At 33.8% G+C, this 25,441-nt stretch overlaps 7 protein-coding genes across 7 annotated transcripts in view; 4 read left to right on the top strand and 3 right to left on the bottom strand.

The window, feature by feature from the left end:
- On the top strand, positions 432-1,718 carry LOC104732763 (probable F-box protein At4g22165). The gene has a single exon (XM_010452341.2). The coding sequence runs from the start codon at positions 432-434 to the stop codon at positions 1,716-1,718; it is 1,287 nt and encodes a 428-aa protein (XP_010450643.1).
- LOC104733941 lies at positions 7,721-8,676 on the top strand (the record flags this gene model as incomplete). The annotated part of the gene is made up of 5 exons (XM_010453466.1): positions 7,721-7,769; positions 7,890-7,984; positions 8,070-8,096; positions 8,192-8,227; positions 8,305-8,676. Coding segments are annotated over 5 exons (474 nt in total), but the record flags the coding sequence as incomplete, so codon positions are not given.
- LOC104732761 (probable F-box protein At4g22165) lies at positions 9,774-11,060 on the top strand. Its single transcript, XM_010452340.2, has one exon. It carries the CDS (start codon positions 9,774-9,776, stop codon positions 11,058-11,060), a length of 1,287 nt encoding a protein of 428 aa, XP_010450642.1.
- On the bottom strand, positions 17,726-20,238 carry LOC104732760 (proteasome subunit beta type-7-B). Its single transcript, XM_010452339.1, has 9 exons — positions 20,147-20,238; positions 19,667-19,826; positions 19,182-19,323; positions 18,937-19,033; positions 18,782-18,851; positions 18,575-18,679; positions 18,391-18,489; positions 18,131-18,218; positions 17,726-18,002 (listed from the first exon to the last, which is right to left on the bottom strand). Exons 2-9 carry the CDS (start codon positions 19,808-19,810, stop codon positions 17,923-17,925), a joined length of 825 nt encoding a protein of 274 aa, XP_010450641.1. The 5' UTR covers positions 19,811-19,826; positions 20,147-20,238; the 3' UTR covers positions 17,726-17,922.
- LOC104732759 lies at positions 20,778-21,706 on the bottom strand. The gene has a single exon (XM_010452338.2). It carries the CDS (start codon positions 21,647-21,649, stop codon positions 20,948-20,950), a length of 702 nt encoding a protein of 233 aa, XP_010450640.1. The 5' UTR covers positions 21,650-21,706; the 3' UTR covers positions 20,778-20,947.
- On the top strand, positions 23,798-25,422 carry LOC104732758 (uncharacterized protein At4g02000-like). Its single transcript, XM_010452336.2, has 2 exons — positions 23,798-24,086; positions 24,203-25,422. Exon 2 carries the CDS (start codon positions 24,212-24,214, stop codon positions 24,866-24,868), a length of 657 nt encoding a protein of 218 aa, XP_010450638.1. The 5' UTR covers positions 23,798-24,086; positions 24,203-24,211; the 3' UTR covers positions 24,869-25,422.
- The window catches only part of LOC104733940, a 7,047-nt gene continuing 6,712 nt past the window's right edge, over positions 25,107-25,441 (bottom strand). The window contains exon 9 of the mRNA XM_019233412.1: positions 25,107-25,343. The gene's annotated coding sequence lies outside the window, so the exon portion shown is untranslated. The remainder of the gene's footprint in view (positions 25,344-25,441) is intronic.

Raw genomic sequence — 25,441 nt, 5'->3', positions numbered from 1 at the left:
CATGTTTTTGGGGCTTCGAGTACGTTATTGGTTTATGATTTTATATATTTTTTCATACAAAATAAAGTCAAGAAAATATAATTAAAATATTTAGATTGTTTGAGAAATTTTACAAAAATACAGAAAATTCTCAAATAATTGTTCTCACTGTACATGCTCTTGGATTCATTGTAGAAGCATTAATAAACCATTTGCCAACCACTGGACCAATGGGGTTTACGCTATGTTATTTTATATATTTGTTCTTATAAAATAAAATCAAGAAAGTATAATTAAAATATTTAGATTGTTTGGGAAATTTTACAAAATTACATAAAACTCTCCAATAATTCTTCTAAATCTTTCACTTATTCCCATTTTATTAAATTTATTAAAATTCTTTATAAATCACGATCCAATAACAACCTAAGTAATTTTCTTGTCAATTTGGCATGGAGATGAAGCAGCAGCAGCAGCATAACCCTAAATCTTCAAACAAGTTACGGAGACGACGAGATTCATCGAAACCATGGTCGGAGCTTCCTTCAGATCTGTTGAATTCAGTGTTCGAACGCCTTGGCTTTGCTGATTCTCGACGAGTTGAATCCGTATGTCGGTCTTGGTACTCCGTTGCGAGACGATGCTTGGCCAAAAAGCAGAACCCATGGCTGATAATCTTGCCAGACGAAGACGACAAGATCGAAAACCATTGGTGCACGCTGTATAATCCCGAGGAGAATGGCAAGCTTTACAGAATGCGAGCTGATGTGTTCGAATTCGCAAATAGTTGTTGTTTAGCGACATGTGGAAACTGGCTCCTTATGGCAGATCATTGGTCTGATCTCTACATTTTGAATCTGTTTACCCACGAGTGGATCTATTTACCTCCGGTGGATTCACAAGTTGGTACGACAAAGGTGGAGCGAACCACCTCGAGAGGTCAGTTTTGTATTTCAAACGAAAACGATGAACCTCACCACCGCCCAAGGAAGTTCAAAGGTATTAATATGGTTCTGCATTCCCCTGCGTTTTGGATTGACGAGCAAACCAAAGAGTATGTAGTTCTATGGGGACTTGGCAAATGGTGTTTGGTTTATTCCAAGAAAGGAGATACCTTCTGGAGTCAGATTCAAATTCCCCAAGGTTATTTTGCTGATGTTTCTCAGATGGTTTACAAAGATGACAAGCTTTACTACCTCCTCCTAAATCGTAGAACTGGTGGTTGTATCAAAATATTCGATTTCTCCAGAGAGATTCCGCATGAGACTTTTCACTGTGGTGTTGCTGTCGACCCTTCTCTACTTCATCCAGTAACAACAACAAGCGATTCATGGCGAATAAGGCGTACAAAACTTGTAGTCACAGTAAGCGGAGATGTCCTCAAGGTTGAACAATTGTTCAAGTGCGAACAACGTGTAAAACTCTGGTCCTTCCGCGTCTACAAGGTTTGCTCATCAGATTTCTATAACAAGCATGATGAAAAAGTTGATTCTTTGGGCGACGAGGCAATGCTTCTTGATCTAGGCATCACTGTTCTGGCTAATGATGACATTGTGGGTTTTAAGAGAAACTCCATCTACTTCAATGATATTTGGTATGAAAAAAAGACTACTCAGATTTGTGTCTTTAATCTCGAGACACAGGAGATGGAGGATCCACTCCACAAGTTTGTTTGTTCCTCCGAGCAACAACTCGCCAGGGCTCGATGGTTCCTACCAAGTAATTTCAAGCAGACATAATTTATCTTGTTTTTTTTTTTTTTTTTTTTTTNTGGTTAATTTGATGAAAATCCTGATATGCGGACATAATGATATTTTTTTTTTTTTTGGTTTATTTTAATCTTGTCCGCTATATAACATCACAACTGATATGCTGTGAGGTGTGGTTTGGTTAATGATATAATGGTTATGGTGTGGAACATATAATAATAATAATATAATCTATTGGTTATTTTGAATTAGTGTTGTTGATGTGTATTTCATGGCTTTGAAAAGATTATTGTTTGCTCTGTTTATAAATCTTATGTCTTGCGCATGTCGTAATTCATGGCTTTAATGTGTTGATGTTGATAATAAATTTGATTGAGCAAGTGGAAAGAGAAGCTCGATAAGTAACCAAACCAAGAACCCCCGACTTTTGGATGCTTAATCAAGTTCTGGAAACTGTAAAATAACAGTTACCCAATCCTCTTGATTGTGTCTCATAATAACTCAATTTGGTCTCTTCTACGTAAGAGAATGTTAAGAAGTTGTTGCGGATAAAAAAGAAAGAGCTCTTTTGAAAGCAAAATTTCAAAACGGAATCATCCATAATCATTAATCACAAGTTTGAAGCCAAATCTGGAAGCCACTACATCGTTAAAACTTAAAATTAAACAAAGTCGAAAATGTAAATGTGAGGTTAAGGTAGGACAATGATTTCACTCAGTCTCTCAGAAAAATGTAAACCAACTTGATTCCTTCGTCTCCCTGCAAGATTTGAGTCAACGTCAAACATAGGGCAAGAAGAAATCTACAAAATATAAATTTGATCGAGCTAACAGAAGTTCAGAGAAATCCAACTTTGGTCTTGGGTGGCAGTAGAGAAATTTGGTATATAATAAAATTACCACTTACTGCTTCAGCGGTTCGTGCACCATAGCAGTAAATGTTTGGTGCCATATAGTGAATCTTCTCATAGTTTATCAGCCACAATAGGGCCTTCAGTTTCCCGTGTATCAGCTCCAAGTATCACAGCATGCTATACAAACAAGTAAAGGAAATCAGCATTGTATATATTCAGCAATCATCTATTAGGGAATCTTAAAGAGAACGTCAAGAACACACATCATCGCACGTTTCGCACAGTGTACTTAAGTGTAGAGAAAGGCAAAAAGTCATCAACACCATCAAGGGTCACTACAAGTAAAAGAGGATAGCACTATTTTCGTAACTGCTATAAATGATAGATTTTTGATTTTGGTTAGTATATAATAGCGCTGGAAAAAGCTATGATAAAAATTCATTAGAAAGTAAATCTAAAAACCACTTATTCTGTCAATACTTAAAAAAAAAAGTTCACTTGAGCGGTTGAATCTAAAAGTTTTAAGTGCCCCTATACTTTCCCTTCTCTATACGATGAACCAACAAAAAAAAAAAAAAAAAAAAAAAAAAAAAANAAACTGAAATCTAGGTCTTCTCGACTCCGCCACAGACTCCACCGTGACTATCTGGAGTTTCCAACATGGATCGGTTTGTGATACTCAGAACCATTTCCTCAAAAAAAGAAGCTTCCAGCTTTTGGAGTAGTGGGTTCCAAGCTCTCTGAGAAAGTTTGAATCATGCCAAGGATGATAGTTTTTAAGTATTTTTTCGAGACTTATGTAGTTGTGTTATGGGTGAATAATGTTTGTTTTGTGAAATGATATGTATCTTGTGGATGTTTATTATATATAAATTGGATATTTTGCAAATTATAGCAATGAGAGCATAATTTTAGAACTTTTAGATTCAACCGCTCAAGTGAACTTTTATACAATTGCATAAAATAAGAGTCATAATAATGCAAATTCTAGCAATGAGAGCATAATTGATAAAACAAATTATGGCATGTGAATAACGCTATGATAGGGTTACATATATTATAGTGCCGTATAACAAAACTGCTATGGTAGATAGACCCAATAATAGCATACAATAAAAACGCTATAATATAGGTGGTACCTAAGATAGCTGTCGAGAACATAGCGTTTATGAAAATGCTATTAAACACATATGATGGCGTTTATCGTGTGCTATGAATAATGATTTTTCTTGTAGTGGGTTTAGAAAGCAACAACACTTCATACTTTCATTTTCCTACCGAACATATTTTTCACAATGATTAGAGCAATCCAATTTTCATTTGAAGCTGCCACAAGGTACAAAGCCGTGCTCCAAACGTTCAATCCAAAAAAAAAAAAAAAAACTCCTCGGGGAATATCAAAGCACATAGCCTTAAAAGCTAACTTTTCAACTTCAATAGTCACTATCCAACAATCACACTAAACTACACACACAAAAACTCAAACCAAAAAGCCAATACATTTATAGAGAATGTGAGATAGAAACACACAGACCTTGAATATCAACAAAACAATAGTTGTTCCAGTCTTGAGATACGAAGGAGCTTTGAAGACCCTTTTGCGTCAGATCGAAGCTGCGACATTTTCCGATTCACCCCACTCAACAAATCACGGAAACAAATCAAATTTATCAGCCCAGAAAAAGGAAAAAAAAAAAAAAAAAAAAAAAAAAANAAAGAGTCTTTAACGAAGTGAAATTTTGAATTCGAGAACCAAAGCTAGATGATGATGATGATAATAATCACATTCTAACAACAGATTTATTAAAACTCAGTGTGTAGTTAAAAAAATCAAATCAAATCAAAATAGCTCGGACTAGAGGATGGGTTAAACCATCACCAAAATTGAGAAGATGAATCGACGGAGACAATATAGAGTGAAGAAAAGAAGAAAAGCTAAGCTTACAGAAGAGTGATGTATTGTTAACCTTAGACTTGAAGATTTTGCGAGAGGAAGGAAGCTCGAATCGGAGAGAAAGATAATATGTTTTGTTAACTTTTTGCTTAACCAGTTTTTAAGGCTATGATTTATAGATGGGCCTAGATTTTTTAAACGGGCTTTGCTTCTGTCAAAATGAGCCCATTTGTAATGTGTGATTAGTGTTTTCTTTGTACAGTTTTGAGAATTGTATTAAATAACTCAAGTGAAATATTACAAAATTATTAAAATTCATACACACATAAAACATCATGCCTAATAAATAATGTTAGAAAAATCCAACATTAAATTAAAGCTTAACAATAGTGAGCAAGACGCCAAGAAAAACAGAAATAACATACGTAAAGAGATGTTTACAAAAAAAAAAAAAAAAATCTATAATCAAAATGATGATCTTAAGTTAGTTTATGTACCTTCATTATTTTTTCCATCACAAATGAAAGACATTGAAATCATCCACTCGTTACAATGCTCAACGATGAGATAATATTCATGGTCACCGTGGAAATCATCTCTATTTGCACCGCCAAAAATTATCCTCCCTCCGTTGTGCCGAGAAAGTTGATAATCTCTCATCCAAACAGACAAAAACATTGCTCTCTAAGAGGTTTGGTTGATTCATCAGAATCCTCCTGAAACACAAATATATATTTTTTTTTATATCAGTCAAAAACACATATATATTGGTCAGCACATATAATATTATATATAAATGAATTTTTTCCATATAGATTACCAAGATTTTCTTAAGAATATATACAACCGCAGTATAATCCCACATATCAAATAAATAACTCTTTAGTAGTTTACAAACTGGAATAAGTTTAATTAACAAAATATCTAATTATGCGTACAAATATTTAGAATTCTAGTTCAAAAAATACATAGACCTAAATACACTAGTCTATACTCCCCCATCATTGAGGATGTCAAAGCACATAGCCTTAAAAGCTAACTTTTCAACTTCAATAGTCACTATCCAACAATCACACTAAACTACACACACAAAAACTCAAACCAAAAAGCCAATACATTTATAGGGAATGTGAGATAGAAACACATAGACCTTGAATATCAACAAAACAATAGTTGTTCCAGTCTTGAGATACGAAGGAGCTTTGAAGACCCTTTTGCGTCAGATCGAAGACCCTTTTGTTATCTTCTATCCAAACTTTAATTGAAGGATGAGTCTTCTTAAGAAGTTCATGTGGACAAAAAAGAAAGAGCACAATTTTGTTTGTAAAAAGAAGAGCTCTTTTGAAAATTATGTCAGAATCTCATGACTGCTAAATTGCAAAACCGAACCATTAATCACAAGTTCAAGCCAAATTTAAAGACGAAATGGAGGCAATCATCTAAAGACACAAATGGATAGCTAGTCAATCTAAGAAGAAGAAGCTCAGCCCATGGTTCCCCAAGTTTAACATTAATTTAACATTAATTTTGAACATGACAAATTTCTCCCATGTTACAACTGCATTACATGTCACAACACATCAACACGGGGATAAAGAAGTCAAATCTCCTTTCGGCTAGATCGCCAAATATGCCCATTGTCGGTTTCCGCAGCATAATGAAGTTCATCACAACCTATAATTAAAATCTGAAGACAGTGAGGCTGATCACAAAAAACTGAGTTTTTCGAGTTTTGTTTAACCCTCCCGATAATGAACTTGAGTGGAAGGAATGATTTTTTTTTTTTAACATAGACTTATATTAATGAGGAATTGGCAAGAATAACCAAGAAAAAAACAAAAATTAACTAAGTACTCTAACCATATATCTAATATATTATCTGTATAATATATACTTCATCCGGTTTTTTTTTTATTTGTAATTATAGAGATTTGCACACAAATTAAAATCAATACTATAAAAGTACTAGGGAGTTTCTCTCCAGTTGACACCAGAAGCTGACACATCAGTAAAAACAGGTAACCAATGAAAACATTTTAATTAATACAGCTCATCTAAATTTAGTCATACGTCTACTAACGAAAATAGAAGTGAACGTGTGAGTGTTTTTTTCTATTCTTCGAGTTCTTCTTCTCCGTCGTCGTTTTTGTTTTCTCTTCTTCGACGTGGTCTTTTGTTTTTCTTCGATCTACCAGAATCTACATGTCAGCTGATTTATTCTCTTCTTCGATGCTTGATTTCTTCTTCTTCTTTCTAATTAGATTTCTACTTTTCACGAAGCAATCTTAGATTTGTGCATCGTAGGAAGAGATGCTTCAATGTATATTTCTCCTCTCCGATTCTGGGTAAGTGAATCTTCAAATCTTTCTTTCCGGATTCAGTTCGACTTTGATTCATCTGGTTTGTGTTAACAGAGAGGTAATGATAGAGAAACAGTTTACGTGTCATTCTGGTATTGATTCTCAACTTCTTCTTTTCTGAATCGAAGACGACGGGTTTCTTTCTTCTGGTACTTGGAATTTGCAATTTGTTTGTTGTCTTTGTTGGAATCATCAAAATTTTGTAGTTTGTTATATTGGGGAATACTTCCTGTGCATGATATTTGTTTGTTTGTTAGTTTCATCAAGATTCTGTAATGTGTTATATTGAGGATTTCATTGAATTAAATCTTGTTTCTTCACCTCCGGTTCCTATTGATCATTGTAAGAAATCAGGCATTAAATAAGGCTCGGATTATTGAATTGAGTTGTGCTTTTTCATATGAGCTGTTAGTGAGTCGTGCTTTTAGTGTTGGTGAGTATTGCTTTGTTCGACAGTTCCATGAATCTCTCAACGTTTGGATTAGACTATGAAGCGTTTCTTGTCATGCGTTTTGTTCCTTGGAGATTTAACATAAGTTTTCATGTTTCAATTACCATAACTATATGCTTATGTATCTTTTTATTTTTGGGATTAAGGAAGATTTAAAGGCTGTCAATTTATTTGGTCTTAGGGAGGGTTTCGTTTGCTCTGTAATGCCTGCAAAAATAGGGAGGGTTTGTTGTCTACCCACTGGTTCTTTTAACTTGGTTTATATCGTAAGCTAACGGGGAGATTTCTCTATATAACAAGAGGCAGGCATTAATGTCATTGTTTCTCTGTTTTTCCAGATCTGTTGAAGGAATGGCTCCAGTGTTTTCGAGATCTGCCTGGTTTTGCACTTGCATTTATACACAAGATAATCTGTTAACTTTTAAATGAAATTGCATCCAACTTATTGTTATTTTTTTGCAGTTTGCAGAATGATCTGGTTCATGGTTGGGGAATGGATATGAAACTTGGGTACTGTACTCAGGTAAAGTCCCCATTTCTTGTTTTCTTCGTCATTAAGACCTCACAACAGCGCTAGCATTCATTATTAGCATTGTGACCTGATTGCATTCTCTAGATGAATCGGTTTTAAATGTTGTTATAGGTGATCGTAGCAACAAAGTAGGCATTGTCGATAGCGAATATATCTTTCATCAAGGCATTCAAACACTAGGTGGAAGTGGTGATCCTGATAAGAAGGTCAGCTACTCTACTTCAATTCCCCCTCCATCTTCTCCTAGTAAAATACCAAATATTGAATTATCTCTCTTCCTAATTATTACAGAACTCAGCTCGCAGTGGTGTAACTCGGGTAAGCACTATTTTAACATCCAGTTACTCATTTCCTGCCTGTAAAATAAACAGACGTCTCACAACTTTGATCACCTTTTTTTCTTATATAAACAGAAACGAGGTTCTCCGGCTTTTGATTCAAGAACAGAAGTGAGTTTATTTCTCGATGATGAAAATGGTTTTGCCCGTAGCGCAGGAGTGTAATTTGTGTGTGTTTTCTGGAACAGATAAGGAGGCAATCAACATGGGAGCTTCGATCTTTTAAAGAACGGTGGAACCAAGCTGTTGCAGAAGACAAGAATTGGGTCGACCGGTCTTCATCAACTCGGAATCGAATTGGCAATAACCGGAGATTAAAACGAAGTAGTGTGATTCCAAGTTTAGTGCAGAGGAAAGCTAAAGAGACTACAACATTAAAAAAAACTCTTACAGTTTTTACTCAGATTATATATAGAAAATTTTTTGTTTTTTTTGGGGTTCTCATTGTTATATAAAACTATATAAGTCAATAGTTTGATCATTTTACTCTCTTTTGATTAGTGTAGTTTTTGTGGTCTTCTTTTTTAGATGTGGTTTGATTAATTCCAATTATTTTAGCATGTTTTCTTGCAAAATAGGGTTCATACTAAAGTGGGGTTTAAAAAAACAAATTTAGGTACAGAGTACAAATTTTTGTTTTTCTTCTTTTATTGTATTGTACAAAAATTATAATTTTAGAAAACAAAAACCAAAAAATATATGTTTAACAGTTTGAATTTCAATTTAGTTTAAAAAAACCCAAAAAATAAGTTTTTAGAAAGAAGAAAAATTATAACCCGCAGCGTAGTGCGGGTACCAACCTAGTGTTTTTAAAATCTGATGTGCACTGTCTAGAGATTTGATGCACAATCTCTAGTATGATGAACTGTTTAATGCATATCGGGCGGGTCTTAATCTAATATGTTATAAAAATGATTAAAATAAAATTTTAAATTGAAATGTTTTTTTTTTTTTTTTTTGTCAACCATTGGGCCACAACAGGCCGGCCCATTAGCCTAATCCCTACATTTGTAGGGAGCGAGACTCGATCCCTGGTGTGATGGTGCCTTGTGCATTAAGGACTTACCTTTGGCCACTGCACTAAGGTCACTTCACAAATTGAAATGTTTTTTTTAATTAATTGTAAAGAAATATTACTTAATCATTCAATAGCAATTATGTGTAAATATCCATAAAAATGAGAACAATAAATTCAATGGTTTTTCGAGCTCTTTAACGATGACACATCGACATTTTTTTATAATGCTTCTCTATTAATATATAGAGAATTAATATATAAAGAATGAATTTGTTAATTTATGGTGTTGACCTGTTTACAAATTTATACAAAATAATTTCTACTTCTAAAATTATAATTTTCAGAATATTTTTTTTTTAAAGTATTTAAAGACCCAAAATTAGGGTATACCATTGGAGGCATACAATTTTACAGTTTCCAAAAAGAAAAATTAAGCAAACAATTTTCAAAATTTAATATTACTATAAAATTTATAATCCCCGAACCGTCTTTGAACTCCAAACTGATCTCAGCCATTGATTGATTCAACTTCTAATTTATAATCTGTAACCCTCCGCGTGTCTATTACTTCTTATTACCCTCTTTTTTCTATATCAACTGGGTGGTTAGGGATCTTTGAGAGAGGGTTGTCAATTTGGCATGGAGATGAAGCAGCAGCAGCAGCATAACCCTAAATCTTCTTACAAGTTACGGAGACGAGGAGATTCCTGGTCGGAGCTTCCTTCAGATCTGTTGAATTCAGTGGTTGAACGCCTTGGATTTGCTGATTCTCGACGAGTTGGATCCGTATGTTCCTCTTGGCACTCCGCTGCGAAACGATGCGTGGCCAAAAAACAGATCCCTTGGCTGATTCTCTTGCCAGACGAAGACGAAGAGATCGAAACCCATTGGTGCAAGCTGTTCAATCCCGAGGAGAATGGCAAGCTTTACAGAATGCGAGCTGATGTGTTCGAATTCGCAAAGAGCTATTGTTTAGCGACATGTGGAAACTGGCTCCTTATGGTAGATCATGGGTCTGTTCTCTACATGTTGAATCTGTTTACCCACGAGAGGATCGTTTTACCTCCGGTGGAGTCACAACTTGGAACGACAAAGCTGGAGCGAAACTCGGAAGGTTGGTTTTGTATTTCAAACGGAAACTATCAACCTCAGCACTGCCCAAGCAAGTTGAGAGGTATTAATACGATTATGCGTTCCCCTGTGTTTTGGATTGACGAGCAAACTAAAGAGTATGTAGTTGTATGGGGACTTGGCGAATGGTGTTTGGTTTATTCCAAGAAAGGAGATACCTTCTGGAGTCAGATTCAAACTCCCCGAGGTTATTCTACTGATTTTTCTAGGGCTCGTTCTGAGATGGTTTACAAAGATGACAAGCTTTGCTACCTCCTCCTAAATCGTAGAACTGGTGGTTGTATCAAAATATTCGATTTCTCCACAGAGATTCCGCAAGAGACTTTTCACTGTGGTCTTGCTGCCGACCCCTCTCCTATTAATCGATTAACATCACCAAGGGATCCATGGCGAATTTGGCGAATTCGGCGAACAAAACTTGTAGTCACAGTAACCGGAGATGTCCTCAAGGTTGAACAATGGGTCAAGACAGAACAGCGGGTACAGCACTGGTCTTTCCGCGTCTACAAGGCAGGTTTCTTGAACAAGTATGATGAAAAAGTTGATTCTTTGGGCGACGAGGCAATGCTTTTTGATCTAGGCATCACTGTCCTCGCTAATGATGACTTTGTGGGTTTTAAGAGAAACTCCATCTTCTTCAATGATATTTGTCATGAGAAAAACACTACTCAAATTTGTGTCTTTAATCTCGAGACACAGGAGATGGAGGAGCCACTCCACATGTTTGTTTGTTCGTCCGAGCAACAACTCGCCAGAGCTCGATGGTTCCTACCAAGTAGTTTCAAGCAGACATAATAATTTATCTAGCTTGTTTTTTCTTCTTTTTTTTGGTTCCTCTGCTATAACAACACAACTGATATGCTGTGCGGTGTGGTTTGGTTAATGATGTTAATGGTTATGGTGTGGAACATAATATAATAGTAATAATTATAATTTATTGGTTATTTGGAAATAGTGTTGTTGAGGTGTATTTTGACCCTTTGCTCTGTTTATAAATCTTATGTCTTGCGCATGTCGTAATGCATGGCTTTCAAATGTGTTGATGCTGATAATAAATTTGATTGAGCAAGTGCAAAGAGAAGCTCGATAAGTAACCAAACCAAGAACCCCCGACTTTTGGATGCTTAAATCAAGTTCTGGAAACTGTAAATAACAGTTACACAATCCTCTTGATTGTGTCTCATAATAACTCAATTTGGTCTCTTCTACGTAAGAGAATGTCAATAGAGATTGGACCAAGTAGCTTTGCTTCTAGGAAGAAAAAGAGTAAGAAGGATGAGTCTTCTTAAAAACTTAGTGAATATATCTATATATAGTTAACTTTACTCACTCCTGGTGCTGCCACATCAGCTACTTCTTATTTAATTTTGTAGACTTTATAGATTTTAATAAGCCCTTTAAACAATTACAAAAATGATAAACTGATCCATTAGATTTCATCCAAATTCTGTAGGTCCAACACTATTTCATCTAAAGTCTCTATACCCAACACTATATCTAAATCATATTGATTCAACCTGATAAAGCTTAGCGACGACAGTGTGAAGGACGGTCCACCTTCACACGTTTCTCTCCTCCTTAACCCTCGATCCATGTAGTTTCACCATCCGATGTTAACCATTCAATTTTTATTTCTCCACTCCTCTAAACTTTCCACACATCCTTTCATGTCTTCCGTCACCAGTGCAACGGCTTCGTTTGTAATGCCTAATTATATTGTTCCAAAATCAAATATTCTATCTATAGAGAACATCTACCCCTCGATCATAATTCGAAAAAGCATTAAGCAAGGAGCAAACAAAATAGCGATTAACGAGACTCTAATTTTATTATTCAACCATAAAAAGAAAAGTAAAAAAGAATAGAGCATATACCCGATATATATGAAGTAAAACACTGAATTTGGAATAATATTATTATCTATTTGTATCTAACTTTCTTTCATGTATCGTTTATGCTTAGTTCTTTTACATATGCATGCATCATATGGTTAAGACACATAATTATAAGAGACAAATAAAATATTTTCCTAGGTCAAGAAGACAAGAACTATGACTAGAATCTCCATTGATCTTGTAATTATATATCATCATTTCTATCTACAAAAACATCCACCTAAGCAATACTTTTTTTACTTTAAAATAAATTTAAAATATTTATTTAGTGCATATTTATGTTAATTATAATTAATAGAAAGTTTAAATAATAAAAAAATTATGTAAAATAAATAAAATGTTAAAATAAGAAAGCAATACTATAATTTTTATTAGCGGTGATAATATAATTAAATTTTCTATTAAACTCATCATAATTTAAAATTTCAAATGTATTATTGAGTTTTAGAATGGAAGTAAATTTTAAATTTATGATATAATAAAAAAATTATGTAATTTCATATTATTAAGTTTTAGAATAAAAGTAAAATTTAAATTTATGGTAGAATATTTTTTTAATGTAATTATATATTATTAAGTTTTAGAATGGAAGTAAAATTTAAAATTATGGTAGAATAAAAAAATTCTGTAATTTTATTTATAAGATTTTAAACAGGAAAAATAAAATTAAAAGTGAAATATTATTTTATAACATGATCAAAAAGGAAAACAAATTTGATATTTCATAAATTGAATCAAATGCTTTTAATCCAAATTGAAGTATTGAAAGATAGTAATTAAAAAAAAATAGTTATAATTTATCTTGAAAATCATTTTACAGTCTAATATGTGTTATATGTTAGCCGATAGAAGGTAGAAAAAAAGTAGATTTCAAAAGGAGTGCATCATCAATAATGACGAAAGAATTATAGTTAAAAGTGTTTGAAAATAAATTATTAAAACTTGAAAAGATAATAATACACAACTACACATGACTAAATTAAAATCTCTGACAACTCATTAATTGTGTGAAACGAATGAGTTTGTAGAAAAATAAATGACATACATTATTAAATAGATTATCATTTCAAGTCGGGTTTAACAGTTTAACCATATAATCATGAAAAGTGGGATAAGATAGGCACATTCATGAATTGGTTGTTTATGGGACGTTGCAATTACTTCGATGGGTAAAGCAAGCTCGGTAAAGATGTTATAACGATATGATATTATATTTTACCTTTACGCTAAGCAATATTCATGAGATTCCGTATATTCAAATTTATACAGAATAATATTATGTTAGTATCAACATCTAATCATAAATAATATATACAATTAGATCAACAAATGGATCAGCATCAAAATCTTTAAAAAATGTTTTAATAAAATATAAATAAGAAATAAAATCTCTTAATGATAGAAGATAAAAGATCTTGAAGTAGTCATCAATATCGTTTATTTATCCTAATATTACCACATGACATATATTTATAACGATTTTCCCTCAAAACTTTGAATGATTATATTGGAGCTCAAGAATTGATATTAATATATATAAAAAAATTTAAATCAAAATCCCGCGCTTGCGCGGGTACAAATTCTAGTTGTGTTATAAAGTCATGAAAAGTTTATGTTATTCAACTAAAACAAAAGAATCTATGATTATTAATGAATTCAATTATTTTGTTATTGGTTTATGATTTTATACATTTTCCTTACAAAATAAAATTGAAACTAGATTAAGAACCGTGCTATAGCACGGATTGAAATTCTTTTTATTTATATTATATTTTTAAAATAAAATATAATTTATATGATTGTTTAAAAGTTTTTTGGATAAAACATTATGCAATAAAATCATATGCTAAATATGATGGCTTGAAAAAACACCTATTTTGTAAGTTATATATTATTAATTTTGTAATTTTATGTATGAGAAATATTGTTTGTTGTTTGTTTTTATTTAAATTTTTGAATATGTTTGGTGAAAGTTTTTTTCATATGACCCGTGCTTAGGTAATATTTGATTTTCAACTGCATAATAAGATCTCGGAAATCACGATTAAATATGATAAATTGCTAAAATTTTATTCCATTTTATGTCTAACAGTATATTTTTATGCCTCAGAATATATATTTTGTAACAATATATTGAATACTAAAGATTTTATTTTAAAAATTGTATAAATCATTGGAATATTCCTTCTATTTAAGAGGATTCTTTGGCATATTCTTAAATGTATTCATATAGCACATGACCAATTAATCTATAACTTTTTTTTTATAACCAAATTATAAAAATTATATAGTTTAAAAAAAAAAATAGTTGTGTACTTTCATTTTATTATATAGGGTATATCTATACTATTAATTGGGGAGTACACTTAGGCTTAAAAAAAAAAGACAAAAATATAATATATATCCATGTTGCCAAACAGACCCATTTACCTACATAATTAAAAAAAAAATCCTAAACTAATGGTAACAGTTTTTAATGAAATAAATGATTAAATCTTTTCATAATTGGTTAAACGATGGATACTTAGATTTCAAATCTAATTTTGGATAGGGTAATAACCCATAAATAATTAATTTCGAAAATATTAAGTTTTCTAAATAGTTTTCTAAATTAAATATTAAACATTTATAGTTTTCTAAATCCAGTTAGTCTTCGTGTGTTAAATTTGATTCAAATTATTCCAGTATTTTAGGAAGCTATATTAACTACAAAAATAATACATCCTATATTTTATGAAATTATATTCAGTATAAATAATAAGTTCAAATATTTTAGGAAACTATATTGATGATTAAGTATAAGAGATCTCAATCTTTAACAAATATTCTAATAATTAAAGTTAGAGATTTATACAATTTTTTAAAAACACGATTACAAATTAAAACATGACATTAAATCTCTTTTAAAATGATAACTTAAATTGATGTGAGATGCTAATTAGTTGAAATTAATTAAATATTTTGAAAAATATGAAAAATAATTTTAAAATTTATATAACTATACAAAAACAAAACACAATAATTATATTAAAACATTTATCATCAATTTTGTTATCTTTCTAATATACAAAATGAAAAGATTAATGAGACTAAAAAATATCAAAGATGTTATGAGGCTTTCTCATATCTTTATCAATTTAAATTAGACAAAGTTATATTCAAATTAAATTAAACAAAGTTAAATTAGACAAAGTTATATTTTCTGTCAAAATTTATGTATAATAGGTCTTCTCACTATTTTTAATAAAATACAAACAATTAAAAAAAAACCCTGCACGAAAGTGCGGGTTGATCCATAGATTTAGTTTATAGAAATTAACCCCAAATAATTTGAGTTTTACTAATACATAATTAATTAAAAATACTAATGTATAGGGAAGATCGAGTAAGAGACGGGAACGAATAATTTTTTTGAAAAACATTATATAAACTATTTTTATAGAGAAAAAAGAACAAGAAATATATATATATATATATATATATATATATATCAAGATGGGATTATAAAATTTGGATAGTTAAATTAAATTTCAAGTGAATCCAAAATTTATGGTGAAGCGATTACTATTTCAAACATTTAGAAATTTGATGAAAGAAAACCAATATAAGTTTATGTTATAAATGCTGTACCAAATAATTATATTTACAAATAAAATGTATGTGGATGCGAATCATTTACCTAATTCCTTATTTGTTGGACTAAAATATACAATCTCAAATTGATAAAATCTTATTAGAACTACGGTTATAAGATAGAACAAAACACATGACATACTGTATATGAGACGGGACGAGTTCCCGAAACAGATATACTATCTTTCTTTTATTACTTTTTAATGTACGTAAATTTAATCATCCTCTTTTCTAAATCAAACTAAAAATAAATTGGCACAAAGTTGGATTATGAATGTTAATAATATTTTGAACAAATAATAACTCTGCATAGTCCAAACCGAATTGCAAACTTAGTTTTTTTTTAAATTAACCCCGCACGTATGTGCGGGTCCAATCCCTAGTTTACATTGTTTTGGAGATTTTACAAGATATCAAAAGTCATCCAATAGCACCCTTGTATTTTACCCTAAGTATTTTTCTTAGTCAATTTGGCATGGAGATGAAGCAGCAGCAGCATAACAAGTTACGGAGACGACGAGATTCATCGAAACCATGGTCGGAGATTCCTTCAGATCTGTTGAATTCAGTGTTCGAACGCCTTGGCTTTGCTGATTCTCGAAGAGTTGGATCCGTATGTCGGTCTTGGTACTCCGCTGCGAGACGATGCTTGGCCAAAAAGCAGACCCCTTGGCTGATAATCTTGCCAGACGAAGACGACAAGATCGAAAACCATTGGTGCACGCTGTATAATCCCGAGGAGAATGGCAAGCTTTACAGAATGCGAGCTGATGTGTTCGAATTCGCAAATAGTTGTTGTTTAGCAACATGTGGAAACTGGCTCCTTATGGCAGATCATTGGTCTGATCTCTACATTTTGAATCTGTTTATTCCAAGAAAGGAGATACCTTCTGGAGTCAGATTCAAATTCCCCAAGGTTATTTTGCTGATGTTTCTCAGATGGTTTACAAAGATGACAAGCTTTACTACCTCCTCCTAAATCGTAGAACTGGTGGTTGTGTCAAAATATTCGATTTCTCCAGAGAGATTCCGCAGGAGACTTTTCACTGTGGTGTTGCTGTCGACCCTTCTCTACTTCATCCAGTAACAACAACAAGCGATTCATGGCGAATAAGGCGTACAAAACTTGTAGTCACAGTAACCGGAGATGTCCTCAAGGTTGAACAATTGTTCAAGTGGGAACAACATGTAAAACTCTGGTCCTTCCGCGTCTACAAGGTTTGCTCATCAGATTTCTGTAACAAGCATGATGAAAAAGTTGAGTCTTTGGGCGACGAGGCAATGCTTCTTGATCTAGGCATCACTGTCCTCGCTAATGATGACATTGTGGGTTTTAAGAGAAACTCCATCTACTTCAATGATATTTGGTATGAAAAAAAGACTACTCAGATTTGTGTCTATAATCTCGAGACACAGGAGATGGCCACAAGTTTGTTTGTTCCTCCGAGCAACAACTCGCCAGAGCTCGATGGTTCCTACCAAGTAATTTCAAGCAGACATAATAATGTATCCTGTGCTATAACATCACAGCTGATATGCTGTGTGGTTTGGTTTGGTTAATGATATAATGATTATGGTGTGGAACATAAAATAATATTTATAATAATAATCTATTGGTTATTTTGAATTAGTATTGTTGATGTTTATTTTTGACCCCAGTTTGAAAAGATTATTGTTTGCTCTGTTTATAAGTCTTATATGTCTTGCGCCTGTAATTCATGGCTTTCAAATGTGTTGATGTTGACAAATTTGATTGCGCAAGATCAAGCGGTCAATTTGGTCTATAGAGAAATGTGTCTCATAATAATAACTCAATTTGGTCTCTTCTACAGAACAAAGAGAATGTCAACAGAGATTGGACTAAGAAGCTTTCGTCTTAACTCTTAAGAGGTTGTTGCGGATATAAAATAAAGAGCTCTTTTGAAAGCAAAATGTCAAAACCGAATCGTCCATAGTCTAAAGATGAAATGGAGGCAACTACATCATTAAAACTTAAAATTCAAAAGCCAAATCTATAAAGATCAAATGGAGTCAACTACATCTTTAAAACTTAAAATTAAACAAAGTAGAAAATGTAAAAGTGAGGTCGAACAATGAATTCACTCGTAAGTGTCTCTCACACAATGATTTCATTCCTCCATAGCTTCACCAGCCACTTCTACAATTTCGACTTTCTCCGATAATGGTGTAATTTTGGTGAGTAGAACCTCTGTTTTTACAGAGAAACAAAAACAGCAAGAAGAAGACGAAAAAGATCTAATTAAACCAAACTCACATTTCCACAATCAGGACAGATACCAGAAACGATTTGAAGTGTTGCAACAAGTAGCTTCTTACCAGTTTTCTTGGTGAATGAATAGCCTTTGCTGCTAACATAGGTTCTTGGGTTTGGTTCCATGTAATTCCTCAAGTATTCCTTGTGGCCCTATCACAAAATCGACTCACACAATAAGTTTCAAATCAAAGGTAACAAAGTATTGGTTTTGTAGCGAATCACCTTTGTTTAGCTTAATATGTTTGTCAGTCATGAAACAAACAAATTTCTAGATAGTACATCTTTTTTATGAAAAAGGAGAGGAAGATGGAGTATGACAAACCTTAGTGATCACACAGATGTCCACATTGCTACCACTGCCAAGGTCGTTGAATATACCAGAGCATATGGCTTCAGCAACCAACTTGATTCCTTCGTCTCTCTGCAAGATTTGAGTCAAAACGTCAAACATACGGCGAGAAGAAATCAACAAAATATAAAGATAAAAATGCCTCTGTTTTACTTACAGTTAGACCTTCTTTATACTTTGCTTCAAACACTGACATGGCAGCAAGGGAACCAGAACCCATTGTAGCAAATGGTAGAGTATCAGTGGAACCGTGAGGATATATCTTCATTTTAGTCAGAACGTTAGAGGTGAATACAAAATGAAAGAACCTGAACTATAAAAGCTTTTTACAGCTGAGAACTTTGACCAGGAGTTAGAAACTCACCGTATGAAGATGAGGCCCGGTAATATCAACTCCACCAAGCACAAGAGCAGCTGAGACATGACCTTGATAACTGAATGATACTTCAGAAGTTCAATTACATATACCAATTTTAGTTAACATAACACGAGTTTCTGGCATGGTGAAGCAAAAAATACCTGAAAAGATGTTTTTTGAGAAGGGTCAATGCAGTAATGACTCGAGAATCTCGGCCAGTCTGGTATCTATGCAACCGCAGCTGTGAGCTGACCATATCTGTACAGTGAAATGGTAATCAAATTAACTACGCAGCGGGTTTCATGGAGCAAGTGTTTGTTAACTTCTGGTTTAAATTAAACAGGGATTCAAAGGAATAAACTTCGATCTGGCATAACAGTATAGAAATTTGGTAGGTGAGAATTACCAGTTACTGCTTCAGTGTCAGCAGCAGTTCCTGCACCACAACAGTAAATGTTTGGTGCCATATAGTGAATCTTCTCACAGTTCTTATCAGCCACAATGGGCCCTTCAGTTGCCCGTGTATCAGCTCCAAGTATCACACCATCCTATACAAACAAGTAAAGGAAATCAGCATTGTATATCTTCAGCAATCATCTACTGAGAATCTGAAAGAGAACGTAAAGAACACAGGATCACAACACTAACTTGCATAACTCTTTGTGGGAAATATCAAAGCAAATATCTAAGATAACCTTAAACGCTAACTTTTAAGCTAACTTATTCTTTAACATTTGCATCCTTAGCCCACAATTCTTGAACCTTTAGGTCACTTTTTAACTTGCATAACTAAAAGAGAGTACTCACTATACAACAATCACACAAAAGCTTATGAAGGCAAACCAAAAAGCTAATACATTTATAGAGAATGTGAGATAGAAACACACAGACCTCAAATATCAACCCAACAATAGTTGTTCCAGTCTTGAGAAACGAGGGAGCTTTAAGACCCTTTTGTGTCAACATATCATTCCTTTTGCACAGATCGAAGCTGAACCCACCTTTTGGTGGTAACTCCACGAAAGCCTGCGACATTTTCCGACTCACCACTCTACACAAATCACGGAACAAATCAAATTTATCAGCCCAGAAAAAAAAAAAAAAGAAAAAGAGTCTTTAATTAACGAAGTGAAATTTCGAATTCGAGAACCAAAGCTAGATGATGATGAATCGAAATCAGAAGAACAGATTGGGGAAGGTAATAGTCACATACTAACAACAAATTTACGAAAACTCAGTGTGAAGTTAACAAATCAAATCAAAATAGCTCGGATCGAGATCGGTGGAGGATGGGTTAAATCGTCACCAAAATTGAGAAGATAGAATCGACGGAGACGATAGAGTGAAGAAAAAGAGAAGAGGTGATGTTACCTTAGACTTGAAGATGTAGCGAGAGGAAGGAAGCTCGATTCGGAGAAGAAGAAAGAGTTAACAGAACAGAGTTTTCTTCTTCTTCAATTAATCCCCTTTTGCTTTTTTTTTTAGGCTACCATATAGATGGGCCTATTTTTATTAAATGGGCTTTATTTCTGTCAAAACTAGCCCATTCGTAATTTTTATTTGCAAGGTGTGGTTAGGTTTTCTTTTAATACAGTTTTGAGATTGATTTGTTTTTTGTTTGAAATTTTCTTCCCTGTTTTTAGTTATTTTCCCCTAAAACCAAACCAAGTTTAGCTTTTTTTTTGGTTTTTTTTCTTCACTATAAAATTTACTATCGGAAGAATCCTAATATATAGCTTTCCGAGTTATAAAATTGAGAGTTTTGTTTGTGATGATCACTGATCAGTATCTAATATGCGGACTTAGATTCTATCTTTAACACATCAATAACACCAATACAAACCACTAACAACATGTATCTTTTGAGCCAAGTTTCTCGAATAATCACATTATTCCATTACCTATGTATTTGGAAGTAACTTATAAAATGAATTGTAGTTATTGAAGCATATATAAAAGTAGCATGGATGATGGATTCAAAATCAAACAACTGATAATTCTTTTATTTGAGATAACAATTTCAATGAACAATAAACAACAACAACAACATGAAAACTTGGCAGCAACAACAACATGACCAAATCAAGGAATGGGAAAAAGCAACAAAAAGAAAAACAGAAATACGAGTGAAGAGAATTTTGAAGAACCCCAATAAATCCCAACTTGTTGAAATTATATGCAATTGAGAGCCGCCTTATTCGCCTTTTTCGAAATCAAAGCACTTTGCATCGCCATATGCATCTCAATCTGCATCCTCTCTACTTCTCTTTGAGCCTCTAACATTGCAGCTAGCTCTGAGTTCACCGAGCTTTTGCTTCCTCCTCCTTTTTCTTCTTTCTTTGCTTCTTCCTCTTTCTTACATGAGTGTAAATGCGTAGCGTAATCACATTCCTTGCAATAATACGACCAGATATTATCCGGTACAATATCTTCACAAACATCGCATTTGGAATCTAAACCGGGTTGGTTATAAGGAGAACGGTAAAGAAGAGTGAGTGGATGTGCGTGATCTTCACGCTTCACTGTCTCAGGCATTGAAACACATCCGACATGTACATCGTACTGACATGCCGAACAGTTGTACGTGAAACTTGACCCGTACTCGCCGCAAGCATTGCACGTGTACGTTGACTTTGGAGAATAGAGCAAAGTCAAAGTGTGGGATTGGTGAGACTTGTGGTTGGTTTCACGAGGAAGGTCAAAGCATGACTTGTGCAAGAAGTAATCACAATCTGATGACTTCGTGCATTTGAAAGCTGCACCAACCAGATCGAGATCACAACCCGAGCAGATGATTTCGTCTTTCGCTTCGCATTTGTGACCGCGTAGTGGATGGTTGTGACTTGGGTGCCTCACTGTTTGTCGTGAAGACATTGCAAATATTCAAGGTTATTGATTTAGCTAGTTATTTGAGAGGTTTTGTTTGTATTTGTGATTGTAATTAGCCTTGATTTTCAATCTATTTATAGCGAAAGATGGACAAGACTTATTGATAATGGTCTTGATTTTGATTTGACTATGATAACAAGTTGTAGTTTATAGTGATTAACTATATAATTAGGAGAACAAAGTCATGGTCTATGTAACTACGTTAATATACAAGTATATACGTACCAAGATAGTTCACATTTGGGATTCAAAGTCAAGAAATGCATAATCCATGAAACTATTTTCCGATCTCATTCACGCATCTGAGTTTTAGTTAAATGTTATAATTAGCTAATTATACCAGTTTAATTTTAACATATTAAAAAACTGGATTATTATTATCAAGTTGGAGATAAATACAATAACGTTGACATAATGACGGATGCTAATGTCAAACTAATTGCAATGCCTTGACTCTAAGGCCATATCCACCGTCTACTCCTTAATTACGGAGTAATATTTTTTGGAATACATAAATATTGAAAAATTGTAATGTGATTGAATTACAGTTTTTATAAGAAATGCTAAAAATGGTAAGAGAATCAGTGGAGATAAAAAAAAAAAAAAATATACATATCATGCAAATAATATGCAAAAGATTTTGCTAAAAACATCTTATGAGAAAAACCAAAAATAGAAATAATTATTTAATTTAGTATATCTTTGTAATTGATTCGATTATGTTACGTTCACAAGTTTGAAATCTTCATGTGGGTTGAATCATGAAAAGATCTGGAATAGAAATGGTCATCATCATTTACAGTTTTGGAAAAACAATTAGTTAAAGAATCCTCGATTGATTTGGCCCATGGAGATTAGAATCACTGAGGAACAAAAGAATGGAAACTCAATCATAACTTGTCAATTTATGTCATTATTATGTAGAATATTTTGCATGATTCAGACATCATAATAACCGATAGGTCTTATTGTGTATAAATTGAAATTTCCAGACAAGGCCTTCACTTACATTACATACGATCAAACTCGATTTTCATACGGTACCATGTCGCAGGTTGGAGGAAACAATGGGAAGAGCGTTATGACAAGGAAAATTCGGATTCCCGCGTTCGACAACTCGGATTTAATCACAAGGTTAAAGAGGACGACTCTTATCGGTAGGGTTATGAATCCTGACGTTCAGAGTGTGGGATCATTAGTTTTGATGATGCCTAGACTCTGGAAACTAGAGGGTCGAGTGGTTGGGAAGGACTTGGGGTTAGAAACGTTCAGGTTTGATTTCGAGAGAGAGGAAGATATTATCGAAATGATGAAAACGGAGCCGTTCAATTTTAATCAATGGATGGTTTCCATTGTAAGGTGGGAACCAATCATACACAAGAACTACCCATCGGCCATCACGTTTTGGGTTAGAATTGTAGGTGTTCCTTTGCGTTTCTCGACCCGTGAGACTCTCCGGGGAATTGGGGCGGAGCTAGGCACGGTTCAAGAAGTGGATGAAGAAAACGCGATGGTCAAAGTGACTATCGATAGCACTATGCCATTGTGCTTCGAAATATCGATTCGATTTGGACATGGTGGTGAGGAGGTGTTGGTGCAAATGGAGTATGAGAAGCTTTTCGGTTACTGTGGTTCTTGTTTTAGTCTTCGTCATGATAAAGAATCTTGCCCACAAAGCGACTTGCACTAACATGTTATGGCGCATGAAGAAACGAACTAAGATATTTGGAATCAAGAGTCAAGAGTCAACTCAAGAGATGCATAAAACGATTCACGAGTTTTTATTATGTACTGTATCTCTAATGAGAAAGCAGGGTATTTAAAGTTTTAATAATTTTGAGAAATAAAAACCTTTGACTAAAAACTATAAATGTTTGTTACTTTGTTTGACAATCATCTTCTTTTCTTTTGAACTGTGTGAAGTAACTATATATCCTCTAGGCTCTATCTATACTGAAACAACCAAAGATTGTCTCAAACCGACATCATAGTATTAAAAATAAACAATTCTCAAAAGAAACTAACAAAGAATATTATTTATTCATTTTAATTTGTGTCTATTAAAATGAACATTTACTTATTTTCGAGTGCACTAAAATAAAATATAAAAAACAATCGTGAATTACGTGTGGTCTTTCCGTTTGATAAAATATTTAAAATAAGAAATATCACAAACTAAAATTTTAAAAAAGAAAGAAAGAAATACATGAAGTAACCACCAAACAATTGAGGTGACCCTCACGGGAATTTATTGGCGAGATCTCTCTCTCACTTACTCACTCATTCACTCATTCACTCATTCACTCATCGACTCACTTTGAAAACCCTAAAACTCACGAGCTATCCTTCACCGCTGGATCCTCATACGTTTGGTCAGATTCTATCTCTCGGCTCTTCTCTTTTGATCTAGTCTTTTTGCGAGGTATATGAAACGGCTTCACGCGTTTTACTTACTTTCTTGAATCTTTTTTTGTTAATGTTGCTGATGAGGTTCCTTCCAATGTTGATTAGTATCTCTCTCTCTTTATGTTTGACTAGATCAAGCTCATGGCGTCCGACGACGACTCAGATATAATTCGACTTCCCGCGTTAGACAACTCAGATTTAATCACAAGGTTAAAGAGGACGACGCTCATCGGTAGGATTATGAACCCCGAGGTTCAGAATGTTGACTCACTGGTTATGACGTTACCCAGACTCTGGAAACTAGAGGACCGAGTGAAAGGGATGGGCTTGGGATCAGGAACGTTCAGGTTTGATTTTGAGAGAGAGGAAGATCTTCTGGAGGTGATGACGATGGAGCCTTTCAATTTCAATCACTGGATGGTTTCGATTGTGCGCTGGGAACCCATTATACACAAGGACTACCCGTCGGCCATCACATTTTGGGTCAGAATTGTTGGTCTTCCTCAGGATCTCTGGACTGATCAGAATTTCCGAATGATTGGGGATCAGCTGGGCACTGTTCAAGAAGTTGATGAAGAGAACGCCATGGTCAACGTGACTGTCGATAGTACTATGCCATTGTGCTTCGAAATGCCTGTTCAGTTTGAAACGGGTGGTGAGGATGTGCTGGTGGAGATGGAGTACGAAAAGCTTTTCGGCTACTGTGCTTCTTGTTTCAGCCTTCGCCATGATGAAGAATCTTGCCCAGAACGAGACTGGCGCAACCATGAAGAGAATGATTTGCGTCAATCGGACTAAGATGGTTCACATTTGGGATTCTAAGTCAAGTGATGCATGCATATATTTTCCGATCTCTGTCACCTATTTATCTATGTATGTCTAATGAGAAAGTAGAGTATTTATCAATGAATTTGAGAAAACATACCCTTAAAGTAGAATATGTGTCTGCTAATTTGTGAAAAATACAGTATTTTTTGGATCATAAATTCTAACTCCTTCACATTGCAATAAACTATTAGGATTTCAAAATGTAGAAAGCAAAGGGTAGTAAAGAACTAAAACTCCAAATTGCAAACTACACAATCTTGCAGTTTCTTTGCTAATCCTCAAAGGTCAAAACAATAGACCAAATAACCTTTTTTCTTTCCTGTAATCCATGTACTGAACAAAACCGGTTGGATCTTTCTAATCAAAATTACCATGTTTATCTCCTTCTCCTTTCCTAACATACTCACAACTTGAGACAAGGATTTAAGGATCTATGTACCTGTACCTGTACTATCTAGCTAGCAAGTTTCCGCGCACTCTCGATTGCGGCGACACAGTAATGCAATCTCCAGAGCAAAATGTTGTCCTGAAATAGACATTTGT

The sequence above is a fragment of the Camelina sativa genome, chromosome 12 (genome assembly GCF_000633955.1).
Source record: "Camelina sativa cultivar DH55 chromosome 12, Cs, whole genome shotgun sequence".
Taxonomy (NCBI): domain Eukaryota; kingdom Viridiplantae; phylum Streptophyta; class Magnoliopsida; order Brassicales; family Brassicaceae; genus Camelina; species Camelina sativa.
Note: the sequence above shows the minus strand (reverse complement) of the source record. Positions and strands in the feature narration are given on the sequence as shown.

Bases quoted from the DNA above. Each gene is read 5' to 3' on its own strand.
- LOC104732763 (XM_010452341.2), top strand. From the start codon at position 432: ATGGAGATGAAGCAGCAGCAGCAGCATAACCCTAAATCTTCAAACAAG.
- LOC104732761 (XM_010452340.2), top strand. From the start codon at position 9,774: ATGGAGATGAAGCAGCAGCAGCAGCATAACCCTAAATCTTCTTACAAG.
- LOC104732760 (XM_010452339.1), bottom strand. From the start codon at position 19,810: ATGTCGCAGGCTTTCGTGGAGTTACCACCAAAAGGTGGGTTCAGCTTC. The intron at 19,324-19,666 runs GTCTGTGTGTTT...TTGTTTGTATAG, and splicing joins TTGTTGGGTTGATATTTGAG to GATGGTGTGATACTTGGAGC. The intron at 18,003-18,130 runs GTAAGAAGCTAC...CTGTAAAAACAG, and splicing joins TTCATTCACCAAGAAAACTG to AGGTTCTACTCACCAAAATT.
- LOC104732759 (XM_010452338.2), bottom strand. From the start codon at position 21,649: ATGTCTTCACGACAAACAGTGAGGCACCCAAGTCACAACCATCCACTA.
- LOC104732758 (XM_010452336.2), top strand. From the start codon at position 24,212: ATGGCGTCCGACGACGACTCAGATATAATTCGACTTCCCGCGTTAGAC.